The sequence below is a fragment of the Xenopus laevis genome, chromosome 4L (genome assembly GCF_017654675.1).
Source record: "Xenopus laevis strain J_2021 chromosome 4L, Xenopus_laevis_v10.1, whole genome shotgun sequence".
Classification (NCBI taxonomy): domain Eukaryota; kingdom Metazoa; phylum Chordata; class Amphibia; order Anura; family Pipidae; genus Xenopus; species Xenopus laevis.
This window is the reverse complement of record NC_054377.1, coordinates 127,261,752-127,279,710: the sequence shown is the minus strand read 5'-3', so window position 1 is coordinate 127,279,710 and position 17,959 is coordinate 127,261,752. Positions and strand designations below refer to the sequence as shown.

Below are 17,959 nucleotides of genomic sequence, written 5' to 3'. Positions count from 1 at the left end.
TGTAGGGAGTTATCGAGATCCCCTTTTTACCGCAATTAACTTGGTAAAAATCCCTGGGTCCCGATGGTAGCCTGAAGAGCAACGCCACAACTGGCAGTGTCAGATCACGTCCTCTTGGTGAGGAAGCCATATTGGGACATGGAGATATGCGTCCTTGATGTCCAGCAACATCATTAACTGCCCTTGTTCCATTCTGTGAACAGACTGGATGAACTTGTTTGGTTGTTTGAGGTCTAGTACGGGTCTAAAGGAGTCGTCTCTCTTTGGTATGATAAACAAGTTGGAGTAAAACCCGGAGAATCTTTCCGACCGTGGAACTAGTATTAATACGCCACTCTCTTACATCTTGACTATGTAATTCAAGAAGACTTGTGGCTTGCTGGGATTGGAGGGGATTCTGGAGATGAGAAACTTCCTGGGTGGAGCAGCCGTGATGTCCAGGTGATAGCTTTTGGAAATTATTTAATTGACGCAGGTGTCTGAAAAGTGATTAGTCGATACCTCCCGGACTCGTAGTAATTTGTCCGCAATCAATTCCAATGACTCCAGAGGGGGTGACCAGTCATGCTGAAGCGGGTTTATCAGCGGAAAGCTTGAGATTGAGTTTGTTGAACCTCAAAAGGGTACAACCCTTGTCACTGGTTTTGGAGTGAGATTGAGAGTATTGGGGAGGACTTTTTCGTCGCTGGGAGCGTCCACTTTGCCCCTGAAAATTTTCCCCCGCATCCTGTTGATGTGTAGGACCTATTCTTGTTCTGTGGGAGGAAGGTACCCTTCCCCCCATTGCTTGGGAAATAATCTTCTCCAAGTAGTCGTTGCCCCTTGAAGGGTATGGAAGGTAGTGCTTGCTTAGAGCTGAGTTCCGCCGCCCAATTCTTGAGCCAAGGTGTTCTGCCTGCTGCTATGGACATGTGTCCAATGTGATAAGCTGATGCTTCTGTTTTGTTTGTACAGATGAAAGAAGATCTATTCTGGATCCTCCTTCCTGGATCTTCTTGATGAGAGACTCTGATCATGCTTGTATGGTCCTAGATACCCAGTCGGAGGCAATGCCGGGGTGTGTGCCGAACCGGATGCAGAGTAGATGGTTCTTAAGAATCCTTCCTACCCTCGGTCAGAGCGGGTCTTTAAATGCTGCACATTTGACTGTGACCGTAAGGTAGTAGAGGTTAACAGTCTTGAGACTGGGGTTTCTATCCTGGAGGGTTAGACCACTTATCGACCAGTTCCTTAGGATAAGGATACTTGGCCAACTTCTTTTTAGTCTGGAACTTCCGCTCTTGGCAGTTCCATTCATCCTTATGAAGTAGTTGTTTATGCTGTGGAACAGACTGTGTATTTGCATTGTCTCCTTGTTGTTTAGGCAATTGACAATATTTATACCTTGAACACCCCATAACTAATGCCATGAGCATTGGTCTCACTCTTTGTTGTCGTCCTGTTTATCTTCCCCTTCCCCTGATGAACCATCAGAGGGAGGGAGGGAGCCCTGCGATTATGAGGAGGGTTGGTAAGGGGACAACCCTTCTGATTAAGTATGCCTGATGTCACCCTTGAGGCCGTCAAGCATTAAGAGCAACTTCTGCAGAGGTTTGAACTCCGAGCCAATTGGGGGGGAAAAAACAGGCAATTTGGCTGCATGCGCCACAGAACAGCCATTGCGTTAGTTGTATTGTGGCTATTTTGCTTAAGGCTTTTCCCAGGTTATGCACAATGGCTGGCAGACCCTGCAAGGATGCTAAGGACTGCGATAGTTGAATGCCAATTGGGGGGCTGGAGACAGATCTGGAGGACCAGCTCCCCCATCATGTGGGGTGTCTTCTTGGGTATTACTCCCCAGATGCGCTGTTGTTGGGTCCCACCTCAGGCGTGTGCTGCTATCTGCTTTGGAACAGGTTGTGCACAGGGGCTAAACCTGGCCCCCCGAATTTTGGCCTTGTCCTTGTTACAGGCATGTGTAACTTGTGCAGTGGCAGCTGCTCTTCCCCCACCCCGCGAGAGCTGACTGTCAGGCAATGTAGTGGGGGGAAGTGACCTCTGATGCTGACTCCCAACAAGCGCTGAGCTGCTATTGAGGCATGCGCTGAACTCAGTCGCACGTCTGTGCCCAAGGCTCCCTGACTGCTTGTCAACAATTGCCGCTTGGAACGCAGTATGCGTTCCACCCGGCGTGCGGGTGTGATATGGCGGAAAAAAATACCCTCTCTGAGGGTCTCTGAGGAAGTGCGTAGACACGAAACGCGTCAAGCTTATACCTTTTAACTATAACTCCTGATTTCGGTGGTATGTGTGTGGGATCCGGAGTGCGCTATCACAAAAAGATTGAAGGCAAAAATTACCCGCTCCGTCCCCAAAGTGCGACCGCTTGCCCTCCATGCCGGACGTTACTATAGCGGGGCATAACGAGGCAGTCTGTATTGTGGCTATTTTGCTTTACAGTAATGTGGCTGAAAATCCCAATCCCCCCTCGCTCTCGCCTGCCAGGAGTGGCAAAAGACTGGTACTCTGATAGAGCAGAGGCCTGAGCGGAGGATCGTGTGGAAGGGGGAAGGGAGTGCAGTCACTTGTAGTAACCAGGAGCTGTCAAGCACAAGGGTAGTAAGACAGAGTACTGTGCACTTACCCACCATCAACACCGGCCAGACCGTCTGCTCTTACTACTGTAGGATGCAGGAAACATCTGGGTGGTCGGGTATAGCCCATGGCTAGAGGGAAGACCCCGGTGGACCGGAACATTGGGGGCTAACCTCCGGAGCATGGAGCTTAACCCCATTGTTTCCTATTTCCCCCTAAGACGACAGAGAAATAGATTTAGAAAATGTTAAATAGTTGGGTTTAATATAAACAGAGACTAAACCAGCACAGTAATTGGGCATGGGTTTATTCCATAGTACACACATTAGCATTCTACACTCTCATTAGGCAGAATTTCTGCTCCACCTGGGCATAACAAGTATGTCTATGGTATGTCATTTCATTTTTACTCATCTGAAGTTTGTGAATTGATGAATTAATTATTGCAATTTTTATAATATGCTCTTACTTTAATTTCTGCTAGGATGTGCTGGAGGAATGGCTGATTTGTCAGCGATCCTGGTTGTATTTAGAACCAATCTTTAGCTCAGAAGATATTAACAGACAGCTGCCTGTAGAGGGCAAACGCTATCAGACCATGGAGAGGACTTGGAGAAAGATCATGAAGAATGCAGAGGAAAATAAGCAGGTTGGAAAAATGTTTCCAGAGCTTTTGTGCTTTACCTTGCTCAGATGTTACATGTAGTTGTGCAAGTGATTTATGTTGAAAAGCCTTGGATACATCTAAAACTACCTCCTTTTTCATAATCACTCGTTTAGTTGGGCTCAAAAGGGTACAGAAACACTACTAAAAACATTTAACATACATGATTTCTCAGATTGAGAGGAAACCATAGTAGTATGCCTTTGTCTTTCAGGTCCATTCCCCCACTCCCTTCAGGTTAGTTATTGAACCCTTCTATCATATTTTTCCATGTTAGAGTCATGGATTCTGGGACTTGAACCAGGCTAGGCTGGGGGGAATGGTCTGTGTGAGTCATAGTCAGACTATTATGGTTTTCTCTCAGCCAAAAGAGGTAGATATTTATAATATATATATGTGAAGCAAGTGAAGAAATGTAGTGAGGAGCAGAGGCGTGAAGGGCTTTGAATGTTAGCAGAAGGATTTTATATATTATACTTTGCTTAAAGGGCATGTAAAGGCAAAAAAATAAAATCCCATTTTTACTTTCTTTAGTGAAAAATAAACCTATCTCCAATATACTTTAATTTAAAAATGTGTACCATTTTTATAAGAAACCTGACTGTATGCAGTGAAATTCTCCCTTCATTTACTGCTGTGGATAGGAATTGTCAGATGGTCCCTAACTGCTGAGCAGGGAAACAATCATACTTATGAACAGCAGGGGGAGCCCCCGCCTTACTTCCCAGCCATGCAGAACACAAGCAGCTTTGTTTATGACAATCCCTAAGCAGCCCAGACCACACTGAGCATGTGCACAGTCAGTCTTGCAAATATGTTTAACAAAGTTACAAGATGGTGACCCCCTGTAGCCAACTTTGAAAGCATAAATTATTTGTTTGATTAGGCTTGTGGTGCAGTAAGTTCATGTTTATATTTAGTATACAAAATACAGCTTTTTTAGCCTTATTCTATTTTAGACTTTACACGCCCTTTAACAGGCAGACATGCTAAGGATTTTAATTGGGGTTGAATCGGTTAGTAGGAGATCGCAGTGATCTAAACTGGATAGGATAAGGGCATGGATTAGTGTTTTGGCTGTTATATGTGATATAAAGGTAAATTGAAACTGTGATATGATTTACTGACTCACATCTGTGGAAACCTGAAAAGAAATTTATAAAATATTTCCACACTGTTCGTTAATTTGCAGGTTATATCCTTGTGTCCGGAGCCTCGCCTTTTGGAGAGTCTGCGAGAATGTAACAAATTGCTGGAATTGGTACAAAAAGGTCTTAGTGAATATCTGGAAACCAAGAGAGCTGCTTTTCCCAGGTAACTAACAATTACTTCAGCTGAGATTCATTACACATATATATATATATATATATATATATTTTATATATATATATATATATTTTTTTTATATATATATATATATTTTTTATATATATATCTATATCTATATATATATATATATATATATATATATATATATATATATATATATATATATATATATATATATATATATATATATATATATATAAAATACTTATTGTCATTATATGATATGATTTTAAACCTAAATCCAGCTGATGCTGAATACATATATACCCATTCAGGTTTTACTTTCTTTCTGATGATGAGCTTTTGGAGATTTTATCCCAGACAAAGGACCCTACAGCTGTTCAGCCACACCTGCGCAAGTGTTTTGAGAATGTTGCACGTGTGAGATTTTTTTCACTTTACTGTTTTCTGTTTTGATATTTAACAGTGGCCCTATTTGCTTTGGCTTACTCCCTCTGATCTATATTCCCAGCTGCTCTTCCAACCTGATCTTCAGATCACCCACATGTATTCAGCTGAAGGAGAGGAAGTTAAGTTATGCAGAGCAATCTACCCAACAGGAAATGTAGAGGATTGGCTGATGGAAGTGGAAAAGGTTATGAAAGCCAGTGTGCGTGAATATATAGAGCGATCTATCAAGGCTTACCCTGAGGTGAGATATGTAATTCCCTATACTTTACTTCCCTATGACTGTCTCAAGACAACTTTTTGACTATTTTTGTGTTTGTGGTTTCTAGACACCACGAACAGAGTGGGTGCTTAATTGGCCAGGCCAAGTTACTATAGCTGGATGCCAAACATTCTGGACCAAAGATGTTTCTGAAGCACTAGAAGCTGGAGATCTATCCAACAGACTTTTCCCACAGCTTGAAGCTCAGGTGAGTTTTAGCTACCATATTTACTATGTTTTATGTCCGTTTAGATTGATCCATATTGTGTAAATGGTTATATCTATTTCATATTTCCCTTTTATGTCTTCAGCTGAGTGGACTTGTGGCTTTGGTGAGGGGAAAGCTGTCCCGGATGCAAAGGTCTATTCTCTCTGCTCTAATAGTCATTGAGGTTCATGCTAAAGATGTTGCTGCTCGACTTATAGAAGAAAATGTCAGCAGTGTCAATGACTTTGAGTGGATCTCCCAACTCAGGTATATTATCAGTTTACCAGTTGCCAGAGTATTGTTGTTTTTTTATGTAAGCTACTTATCAGCCAAGGGTGTTTGCTTTAACAAGGATGATTATTTTAATCAGTCTAATGAAGAATACAAAGTATGGTAAGTTTCATTATTGCATGTTGGTTTGAGTACTATAGTGTATTTATGCTAGCTAACTTCTTTACAGATATTATTGGGCTAGGGATGATCTGTATGTGAGAGCTGTAAATGCAGAGTTTCTCTATGGATATGAATACCTTGGAAACACTGGACGCTTGGTAATAACCCCATTAACAGACAGGTAAGTCTTTTGTGTGCCCTTGGTGTGAAACTGATTGATGAGAACTTGCTGCACAAACATACTGTATACCACAAACACCATTGTCCTTACTCTGTTTAAAGATGCTATTTGACGCTTACTGGAGCTCTGCATCTGAAATTTGGAGGTGCTCCAGCTGGTCCAGCTGGCACAGGAAAAACCGAAACCACCAAAGATCTAGGAAAAGCTCTGGCAATCCAAACAGTGGTGTTTAACTGCTCTGATCAGTTGGATTTCATGGCCATGGGCAAGTTCTTTAAAGGCTTAGCCAGGTTTGTGACTAATCACTAATAGTTCCCTGTCTTTGCTAGCGTTATTGTCACAAGTTTTATTTATTTGCATGTATCACATCTTTATTCTTCTGTGTGTACAGTTCTGGAGCCTGGGCTTGTTTTGATGAATTCAATCGCATTGACATTGAAGTGCTATCTGTGGTGGCCCAGCAAATCACTACTATACAGAAGGCACAGCAGCAAAGAGTGAGTGTCATTTCTTTGATCGCCTTATGTCTTTCCTTGCTTTACATGCTGTCTTCTGTCAGTGATGACTTTTATTCACAAGTTTCTTTGTTGTGATTTACGCTCTTGCTTTATCCTATCTTTATTCCCATCAGTTGGAGCGGTTTATGTTTGAAGGAGTGGAGATCCCATTGGTTTCAACGTGTGCAGTCTTTATTACAATGAATCCTGGCTATGCTGGTCGGACTGAATTGCCTGATAATCTGAAGGTTAGACTATAACACTGAAAACTGGACATATGTGTGAAATGTCCATAGAACATGTTGTTTATTTGTTATATGTTGTTCTTCTTTCTGACCATGCCCAACACCACACTATTTATTTTTTGCAGGCACTTTTCCGTCCTGTAGCGATGATGGTGCCTGATTATGCCATGATTGCTGAGATCTCCCTCTATTCCTTTGGCTTTAATAATGCCAAGATACTGGCAAAAAAGATTACCACCACCTTTAAGCTCTCATCTGAACAATTGAGCTCCCAGGTGATGTTTATTCAATAATTGTTTTTTACTTGCTTACATACTACTTTCTAAGTGCTTTCAATTCTGGTGTTTATTTGGTTTATCATTCTCTCGCAGCATTTTACTTTCTATACTATGTTCACACATTGTTGTCTTTTGTTTACTTAAACCAAAAATAAACTAATAACATTGTAGTAGCATACAAATATAGTCTACTGTGTTGGGACAAATGAAGTCTATTGCATCTGTCTCTCTAAATCAGGGATCCCCAACCTTCTGAACCCGTGGGCAACATTCATAAGTAAAAGAAATTGGGGAGCACCACATGCATGAAAAATGTTCTTGGGCTGCCAAATAATCACTGTGATTGGCCCTTTGGTAGCCCCTATGTGGATTGTCAACCTACATTGAGGCTCTGTCTGTCAGTACATCTGTTTTTTATGCAACTAAAACTAGCCTCCAAGCCTGGAATTCAAAAATAAGCACCTACTTTGAGGCCACTGGGAACAACATTCAAGGGGCTGGAGAGCAACATGTTGCTCACGAGCTAGTGGTTGGGGATCACTGATCTAAATGAAGTTCCTGAATTCTCCAATTACATCTCAGGCTGAAGCTGGACCATTATCCTTATTAAATGTTGGAGAGTGATTCAGTTGTTTCTATCTTTCTACCTTTTCTTTATTCTTTCAGGATCACTATGATTTTGGAATGAGAGCTGTCAAAACTGTGATTTCTGCTGCAGGCAATTTAAAGAGAGAAAATCCAACTATGAATGAGGTAAACCTGACATTCTGTGAAAGTAGATATAGTTTATGTGATAGGATACAGCGAAGACTTACCTTTAGAGAATTATTGAAGATTATGTTCTTAGTGCTACAAATCAAACTGGTAACATAAAATAATTACATTATTTTATTACTTCATTCAGCTCTGATTAATAAAGGACAATTTACACAAAAATCCCCCTTGCTCATAATCTTATATAGCAGGGATCCTCAACCTTTTGAACCCGTGAGCAATATTCAGAAGTAAAAGGAGTTTGAGAGCAACACTAGCATTAAAAATGTTCCTGGGATGCCAAATAAGTGCTGTGATTGGCCATTTGGTAGCCCCTATATGGATTGTGAACCTACATTGAGACTCTGTTTGGCAGTACATATGGTTTTTATACAACTAAAACTTGCCTCCAAACCTGGAATTAAAAAATAATCACCCGCTTTGAGGCCACTGGGAGCAACATCCAAGTGGTTGGAGAGCAACATGTTGCTCACGAGCTACTGGTTGGGGATCACTGTTATATAGTGACATTATGATTGAACTTATTATTCTGAGTCTTTATAGGAGCTGATTTGTCTGAGGGCTATTCGTGATGTCAATGTACCTAAGTTTCTGCAAGATGACCTAAAGTTGTTTAGTGGCATTGTGTCTGACCTGTTCCCACGAATTGAGGAGGAGCCAATTGATTATGGCACCCTGGAGGAAGCAATTAGAACGACATGTATACAGAAAAATTTGAAGGATGTGGATGGTGAGGAAAAACAATGATTGCCACACATATATATACTACAATGTAGTTAATGTCATCTGTACATTTTCTGTGCAAGCGTGTTTTCCTGAGGCCATGGTCCAGGAGAAGCTTTTGTTTTTGCAATATAACTGATCCTAGCCTGCCAATAACAGAGAATTAACCTTTGTTGTTTTAGGATTTGTGACAAAGTGCATCCAGCTTTATGAGACCACTGTAGTAAGGCACGGTTTAATGCTTGTAGGGCCCACCGGATCTGGAAAGACTCAGGTAACAAGCCAGTGTGTGTATTTGTTCCATCTATATTTATATGTGTACTTTTAAATATATGTATTGGTTTCTATATCATTGCATATTGTATTGATTTCTATCTCATATACATATTTACATGCATTACATGCTTCAGATGTGACAGTTGTATGTATTAATGTATTGCCCTGTGCCAGGTATGTGTCTGTTAGTTTGTGCTCAGTTACTTTTTTATTTCTTGCACATCCTTTGGTTTCTTTAGCTGACACTTATGTGTGCATTATTTGTTTTATTTCTTTTAATTGACTGTGCCATGACATATATTTACTTCATTGTAGACTCTTATGTGAATGCTGCATGATTTTGCTTTGCTGTATATGCCTGCTGTGTGTCAGTTTGGTGCTCCTAAATATAATTGTGTTTGCTTAGTGTTACAAGGTATTGGCTGCTGCCCTGACATCACTCAAGGGGCTCCCATCAGTCAGCGGTGGTACCTATGAGACTGTGCATTATTATATCCTAAATCCCAAGTCCATAACTATGGGTCAGCTCTATGGAGAATTCGACCTCTTGACGCACGAATGGTAAGAAAAGAATTCAGAAAAATATATGGTTCTGATACCGTTACGGTAACAATATAAGACAGTGGCAAAGTGCAGAGTTGTTCAAAGTTAGGCAAAAAAATTTAACTAATTAAAGGTACTTGCGTCTAAAGGTCCTCACTCAGCCACGCTGTCTTTGTCCCCCCTCCTGTAATTTATTGAGCATGTGTCTGTTATCACAGGGGAACCATGGAGCTACTGCCACTTGTGAGTAAAATGCTTGGTGACTTGGTTATGTACTTTATACACTGTCCATTCCACCCATATAATATAATTGTCAACACCGAGCTCTATATCCACTGAAACAGTTGAACTGAGAAATGACTTCTGTTTTATTATTCTGCAGGACTGATGGAATCCTTTCCTCTCTAATCAGAGGTGGAGCTACTTCCACTGATCCAGATAAGAGATGGTACATGTTTGATGGGCCAGTAGATGCAGTTTGGATTGAAAATATGAACACAGTATTAGATGACAACAAAAAACTCTGTTTGAGCTCTGGAGAGATAATTAAACTTACAGAGGTACTGCTGCCTTCACCATGGGCTTTATAAATCTGTTCTCATTATATAAGTCATTATTTAGCGCTATCATTTTTTATATTTTATTTTTATTATCTTTCATCTTTCCACTGCTGCTATGCTGCCTTGCATTTTATTTATCCCATATCTCCAGCTCAGGGTTCTTCAGCTGTTACGAATTAGTGAATGTACTGTAACAAACAATATGAAATGATGATACTTTCTGTCTTTGATGAGTATCTCTCATCTCAGTGATATTTCTGGTATCTAATACTCCTTTGTCCAAGTCATTACCCTATGAAACTCCTCTGCTCTGTCTTGTAAAGTAAAATAATATTCATGGTCTTCTCCAGGCAATGACAATGATGTTTGAAGTACAAGACCTGGCAGTAGCCTCACCGGCTACTGTTTCTCGCTGTGGGATGGTGTATTTGGAGCCCAGTATTCTAGGACTGACACCCTTTACTGAGTGCTGGCTTCGCTGTATGCCGGATGTCATCAAACCCTTTAGAGAGAAACTGGAGTCTCTTTTCTCACGCTTCTTGCAGGTGAGAGATTTTACATCTAGTTTGTATAACTGTGGACATCAAGGGGCATTTGAGTTTTTGACTGAAAACTACCCTCAAAAAACTTTTTTCCCGAAAACACAACTTGTCCTTTGACCTAAATGTACCTGTAGGGAAATAGTTTACTTATGTGGCATATTCCTAACAAAAGAAATATAGAGGGGAGCTTTTCAAACTGTAGGGCTGCCCCCCCTAGTTGCCTGTGAGATTTATCTGCTCACAGAAGCAACTGAGTATTAATACTAAATAATGTTCTCTTTGCCTTCAGGACTCTATCACCTTCGTGAGGCGCTCAGTGAAGGAAATTATTGCTTCAACTGACAGCAACCTGACTATGAGTCTGCTTAAGTTACTGGATTGCTTCTTCCAACCTTTTATTCCACAAGAGGTAATGTGAAATAGAATACATACTTATTGCACAGCACATGGATGATGATATATGAATGGTTATAGAGAAGTAGGCCAGTATAGAGAAAAAAAAGTACTTTTAGAGAAGAAAGGCAGAAGCGCTCAAACCACCCGCCACACTTTAATATCACAGATTGGAATCCCTTTCTACATAGCGGTATGTTATCTCATTCATTACAAATGCGCTCACCGCTGTTTCAAATTGGCTCGGGTGCACTTGCCCCGGGCCCTCCGCTTAAAATATTCCAATATGGTAAGACTGTGGGTCACTCACCGCTCCTGTTTGGTGGTCCGGGTGCTGCGCCCCGAACCCTCAGCATGGGGGAGACATCAAGGTAAGAGAACAACTGCTTGGCATGCACTCCACAGGACTCCAGGTAGCGGTAAAAAACTTTTTACTTTATTGCACAAACATATATTATCCTAAGGATAATATATGTTTGTGCAATAAAGTAAAAAGTAAAAAGTTTTTTACCGCTACCTGGAGTCCTGTGGAGTGCGTGCCAAGCAGTTGTTCTCTTACCTAGAGAAAAAAAAGGCCTAATATATCTTAAGAGGCTTGATAAAAAGCCCGGGTGGCCCAAAACGTTGCTATGTTTGAAATAATTTGATACAATAAAATACACGTTTATTCATATCTACGGTGTGCTGCTGATATCTGCTCTGATTGGATAACTTGACCCTGTAACAGGCGTGGGTCCTTCAGTACAGCACCTGGTACCGCAAAGGTATGTGTTCAAGGCCTTAAGCTCTCCACCTCAGTTTCTTAATATATCTTAAGGAGCATGTAAAATATATCCAGACTGAAAGAAATAGGAGAGAAATATTAGGAGACAGTATTTATTGTATCATTGGCTAATAGTTCTGATTGAAGTATGATGTTGAAGGAAAGATGTTGCTTGCGTAAGTCACCTTGAATAGTGTAGCTCTCTCATTGTACATCTAATGCAGGAGTTTGAGGTCAAGTTGCATTAAAAGGAGCAATGTGTACAGTGTAAATAAACAGTAGCAGTATATATTGAGGTATTGCTCTATAAGTACCATGTCTGGGTGCAGGACTAGTAACACATACAGCAACAGCCTGATAGTAGTTAGCAGAATTGCACAGCTAGAGTGTAATAGAGTCTGCCCTATTTTAAAGCAGTATTGAGTACAGGTTTACATTATGAAGCCATTTATTTTAAACAAATGATCTGCATGCTACGAGGTAGATAAACCAGACTACATAAAGTTCAAATTTATTCCTGTCCATGTGTTCTTACTTTTTTTATAACCTACTGTGTGTGTTATAAATGTAATATTTTTATCCCCAGGGGCAAAAGAAGTTTCCACAGGAGAAGTTGAGACGCATAGAGGAACTGATAGAATCATGGTTCTTTTTCTCTCTCATTTGGAGTGTTGGGATTACTGGGGATTCACAGGGCCGTGTCCTGTTTAGCACATGGCTGAGAGATAAAATGATGTCTGAAAAGGTACTGGAATGATTTGTACTTTATTTAACTGTAATCAGTCAGGATATTATTATTCTGAATATAGCACCAGGCCCAGATTTACAAAACGGGCATCCCATGACTGGCTTCAGTCGTCACACCCACCTCTTTCCGGTCCACATCCCCTTCCCTGTCTGAGTCTACCTCTCTGTGTCCCCTGTCTGTGTCCCCCTCCTTGTCGCCTTCCACGTCCCCCTACCCTTAGGCCCGGATTTGTGGAAAGGCAACCTAGGCCCAGGCCTAGGGCTGCAGGATTTTAGGGGGGCGGCATCCTTCCCAACCACACCCACATTGGTTCAAAAACACTGGGGATGCGCTGGAGATACAATAGATACGATACAATAGATACAATAATTTTTTTTATTTCCCGTGCGCCAATCCCCATTGCTCCTGTCCCCCTGGAGGGGACAGGGGAGACGAACAATAGTGGGCCTAGGGGAGCCCACTATGTAAATCCGGCCCTGCCTACCTTTCCTGTGTGTGCACGTATACGCACATCTTGAACAGTCGGGTCTGGCGCAGCCCATGGCATGGTGTCTCCAGTACTCAGAACTAATCCAAATGTGGCTGGACGGCATGACACCCCTGAAATTCTGCCACCCTGGGCCAGGGCCTTTGTGGCCTTGCCACAAATCTGGGCCTGTATAGCACTAACATATCCCACATCTTTTTATAGACAGTATTTTTTATTCAGTCCCATTGGATCTTACAATCTATGGTCCCTATCGCATTCACACATACTAGGGTCAGTAATATCAGGAGCCATTACACCTGCCTGTATGTTTTTGGCGTGTTTTAGGAAACCAAATTACTCAAACTAAACCCACACAAGCAATGGGAGAACAGACTTACCCCTTTTGTGGCTTGTGACACTTTGGCTATTTTCCATAGCAACCTACAGCAGCAAAAAAGAAACTGACAGGTATCTGTCATGGAATAAAGGCTCACATGGAACCCTCTGTTACTGGAATCAATTCTGGGGATTTTGGCATTGTCTGCATTACTTTTTCTGCAGTCATATCTTCCCATGAACCAAAACTCTTCAAGCCCTTTAAAGGTATTGTTCAGTAAAAAAATAAAAACTGGGTAAATATATAGACTGTGCAAAATAAAAAATGTTTTCAATATAGTTATTTAACCAAAAATGTAATGTATAAAGGCTGGAGTGACTGGATGTCTAACATAATAGCCAGAACACTACTTCCTGCTTTGCAGCTCTCTTGGTTTCTTGATGGGGGCCACATGGGTCATAACTGTTGCTTTTGAATCTGAGCTGAATGCTAAGGATCAATTGCAAACTCACTGAACAGTTATGTCCCATGTGGCCTCCCCTTCAGGTCGCTGACTAACTCAGTTATAGAGTTAGCTATAGAGCTGAAAAGCAGGAAGTAGTGTTCTGGCTATTTATGTTAGACATCCAGTCACTCCAGCCTTTATACATTACATTTTTGGCTGACTAACTATATTAGAAATATTTTTTTATTTTGCACAGTCTATCTATTACCCAGTTTGTTTTGTCACACTGAACTGTTCCTTTAATATGAAGGTGACCATCATTTTGCAGCTATAACCATAACTTTGCTTGGAGACAGTGTTTTTCAATTCATCCCACAGGTGTTCACTTGTATTAAAATCAGGACAAGAAGGAAGCATGACATTTTAATGAATTTCTGTTAAGGCTACAGATTAAGGGAGTTAAATTGTCTCTTTTGATTGTGATGTGGGACTGGCTGGCTCAGCAAGAGTTAGGGAGTAATCTGTTGACTGTCCCTGCTCTCCCCTGTTTTTAAGGGTCATAACAGGCTCATTAGCAACTCACAGCAATTTCTTCAGCCCATAGGGGCTAAAACTACATTTCCAGAGGTTCCTGTTGTTAAAGATATTTTCTCCATTCGTCTGCTTGGGGTACACAGGAACATTGGGTATAGCTGGTACCACTAGGAGGCAGGACACAATCAAAAGAAAAAGAGGCGTGCTGGCTTCTCTGCATTTTCTGCAATTTTCTTCTCATAAGTTGACAGGGATACACAGTCACCTACCTAGTGTGCCTAGGTGGTTATTATCTCCCAATGTGGGAAAAAGGTCCTCCGTAGTCTTTCATGTGCCTCTAGCACTGACTACTCAGCCCCACCATACCCTCTCTTCCTCACAGAGAGAAAGTCGGCTGACAGGAAGACAGGCAACATGGGAGCCCCCTTACTCCAAGGGTAGGGGATAGGGTGTTTTTTTCCCCTCAATCAGAGTCCCAATCCTGAATTAGGAAACCTAGACTGAGCTCTTCACCCATGCCGAGTTTTGATGCATGTCCTGAGGTTTTGACATGCGGGCCAGAGTGCTTTGATGCTCTCACCGAATTTTGGCGTCAAACCTCACAAAACCTGGAGTGGCATTTCTGGAACACTTCCAGAACGCATCCTGATACAGTAAGAGGTAGAATCCACATTTCCTCACACTGCACAGGTGCCCAGATCCTCAATGGCTCTTCACAGCAGGGATTAGCTGATACTACTATCAGCAGGGCACACAGCAACAGTGCTCCTGTTGGCTACTGCTGTCTTGCTCTGGTGTTTTTTCCTGGGTTTCAGCCAAACCAGGTAACCTATCTCCATTGTTTGGAGGTAGTTTTGCCACACCATGTCTGAGGGAACCAGTGAGGCTAATTTTTCCAGAGGGAAATCATCCATCTCAGTAAAATTCTTGCCTGTGCCAAATGCTGCAAGAGGTTACCTTCAGGGCATAACGACCCTATGTGTTCAAAATGCAAACCTATTGAGCAAGTTACTGAGCTTCCAGGAACTCCTTCTCCCCAGGTGGTCCAAGCTGCCCAGGTGGAACCTTCGGACTCCAATAGGGATAAACAGTTGGCAGAATCGCCTATCCCATTAAGAAATACAGCAGATCAGCAGCCCATTACGGATTGCCCACTCTCTAGACAAGCTTCTGTCACAGCTAGAGAACCCAAAGACAAAAGCTACCAAATGAAGGCCCCTTGTCCCTCAGAGGATGAGAGTGATAGTAACTCTCACTATCCCTCTCCAAGTCCCTCAGAATCAGAGGAGGACCATGAACTCTCAGAGGGTGAATTATCTCATGACTCAGACAAACAAGTCGAGGATAATCCTAAATTCTCATCATTGGCAGTGGATGATGACTGATCGTCTCAGTGCTAGAAGCCCTTCACCTGCAAGAAACAGAGGCTGGGTCTAGCACTTCCAAGGCACTATTCAGATTCTCCCCAGTATTCCCCTCCCACTCCCAGCTTGACCATTTCATTAAGCAAGAATGGGACAAGCATGAGAGGTGTTTTCAACCTAACCATAGGTTTTTAAAGCTTTACCCTTTATCCACAGAGCTTACTGATAAGTTGGCTTTCCACCTTCAGTGGATGCCCCAGTACCGGGACTGGCTAAAATTATAGCTCTTCCAGTCCCTGACGCTTCATCGTTCAAGGATCCTATGGACAAAAAACTAGAGGGTCTACTATGCTCCATGTTTGCGGCTTCAGGCACCCAATTCTGGCCACGTCCTGAGATAGTAGGGCTACCCAATCCTGGTCTGAGTCACTGCTTCAGGTGTCCCATGCCACGAACTGACTCAATTAGCCTCTCAAATCAAGAAAGTGAATGACTACATCAGTGAAGCTTCCCTGAAAGCTGCTCAGGTCATCAGAACCTCAGCGCTTGCAGTGGCCGCACACGCCAATCTCTCTGGCTGAAGTTGTGGCTGGCAGTTTTTCCATCATAGAAATCCTTGACTTCCCTCCCCTTCCAGGGAAAGCTCCTGTTCAGAAAGTACCTTGCTCCAAATCGTCCTTTCAGAGGGGAAAGTTTTTTCTACATCCTCAACAAAATGCCAGAACATCCCCTATGCATCAGACATCCTCGTTCAGAGGGCACTTCGGGCACAAACCAAGGTCAGCCTGGCAGACCTGCAAGCCCAGTTTAAGACAAGTCCACCTCCGCATGACGGGGTGAATCTGACATCAGACCACATCTCAACTGGATGAAGGCTACAACACTTTACGGATGCCTGGGTCACGCTTACCCAGGACACCTGGGTACACAAGGTGGTAACAATAGGCTATCACCTAGAATTTTCCTCACTCCCTCCTTGTGATTTCATGTCCAGGCTGCCTCAAGAACCAAGCAAACCGGTAATCACACCGGTTCCACCAACAGAATTCAAAAAAAAAGATGGACTGTTTGACCAGTCCTGGACTTAAAGGAACTAAACAAGTTCATTTGGCCACGAAAATTCAAAATGGAATCTCTGAGATCCATCATAGCAGCAATGAGCCCAGGCCAATTTTTGGTGTCCATCGACATAAAAGATTAATTTCTTCACTATCAGTTCACAGCCCTCCCATTTGGTCTGACGTCGGCCCCATGGATCTTCACCAAAATTATGGCGGTAGCTATAGTGGCAATCTGCAATGCAGGGGTCTCCATACCTGGACAACCTGCTTATCAAAGCATCCTTCCTCGAAGAAGTCCACCAATCAGTCACCGTTACCATCTCCCAAGTTTCAACAGCTAAGGTGGCGCATCAACTGGAAAAAATCCTCTCTCTCTCTCCCAGTCAATCGATTGTATTTCTGGGAATGCAGTTCAACAGGAGAAGATTTTACACCTACACCTCTGATCAGTTCCCTTCTAGCGAGACAGAAACATAAGATTCTGTATGAAGGTACAGGGAGTTATGGTTTCAACCATAGAAGCGGTTCCCTTCACCTAACACCACCTCAGGGAACTCCAGTGGGACATACTCAAGTCATGGAAAAGGAAATCTCTATTTCTCTGCCGTCTCAAGGGGGACACAGGGAACGATGGGGTTAAGCTCCATCCTCCGGAGGCAGGACACTTGAATTATTTAAATTGAGTGGGCGTGCCAGAGCAGGCTTAACCCCTCCCACTGAACACAGTATTCCGTTTTTCAAGTGTCCTGCTACCGGGAGGACGGACATCCAGCGCATGGAATTCTTCGGTCAGTTTTTGTCTGACACCCGGGGTGATACCGTAAACAGGGTTCCCTGCTTTACATTGGTTAACCCCCTACGAGGACTTATCCCACCGGGGTCACTTCCCTAGCCCTCAGGCTATAACCGACCACCCAGATAATTTCCTGCTCTGTTGTTCATTGCAGACGGTCTGGCCGGTGTGAGGGGTAAGTGGCTCATTTACTTATGGGTTCTGGCCTTGGGGGGCACCCTATTGCTGCCACTTGCCCTTACTCCCCCCCCCCGCCCCTATACTCGCCATTCCTGTGGCTCTGTCATTGCCCTCCTGTCTTGCCATCCTGCAGCACCTGGGAGGGGTTCTAGGGCAGTTGCTGTCAAATGCGCCATTGTCAGGGGGGGAGAGCAGCTCTTCTACGTCGCTCGCATCGGTGCGCTCCGTGTGGAACGCATCCTGCGTTCCAGCGGCCATGTTTAGGCGCGGGCGCCTTTACTGCGCATTCGCGCATGCGCAAAAACGCATGCGTTCCGGCGGCCATTTTAGATTTGGCTCCGTTCGCTTCTCAGTCACTCTGCAGGCGAGACAGCACGCTTAACCTCTCTCACTGACACTGCAATGGCAGAAGGTA

General features: G+C 42.9%; 1 protein-coding gene across 1 annotated transcript in view; it reads left to right on the top strand.

Moving 5' to 3' along the window:
- Positions 1-17,959, top strand: part of dnah1.L (dynein axonemal heavy chain 1 L homeolog) — an 83,967-nt gene that overhangs the window by 27,237 nt on the left and 38,771 nt on the right. The window contains exons 22-40 of the mRNA XM_018258993.2: positions 3,059-3,223; positions 4,431-4,552; positions 4,843-4,948; positions 5,040-5,219; positions 5,305-5,445; positions 5,549-5,712; positions 5,906-6,019; positions 6,121-6,309; positions 6,411-6,516; positions 6,651-6,764; positions 6,887-7,036; positions 7,706-7,792; positions 8,357-8,543; positions 8,719-8,810; positions 9,219-9,373; positions 9,738-9,915; positions 10,266-10,460; positions 10,747-10,866; positions 12,200-12,358. Of these exons, the coding sequence (XP_018114482.1) occupies positions 3,059-3,223; positions 4,431-4,552; positions 4,843-4,948; positions 5,040-5,219; positions 5,305-5,445; positions 5,549-5,712; positions 5,906-6,019; positions 6,121-6,309; positions 6,411-6,516; positions 6,651-6,764; positions 6,887-7,036; positions 7,706-7,792; positions 8,357-8,543; positions 8,719-8,810; positions 9,219-9,373; positions 9,738-9,915; positions 10,266-10,460; positions 10,747-10,866; positions 12,200-12,358 (2,724 nt within the window). The remainder of the gene's footprint in view (positions 1-3,058; positions 3,224-4,430; positions 4,553-4,842; positions 4,949-5,039; positions 5,220-5,304; positions 5,446-5,548; positions 5,713-5,905; positions 6,020-6,120; positions 6,310-6,410; positions 6,517-6,650; positions 6,765-6,886; positions 7,037-7,705; positions 7,793-8,356; positions 8,544-8,718; positions 8,811-9,218; positions 9,374-9,737; positions 9,916-10,265; positions 10,461-10,746; positions 10,867-12,199; positions 12,359-17,959) is intronic.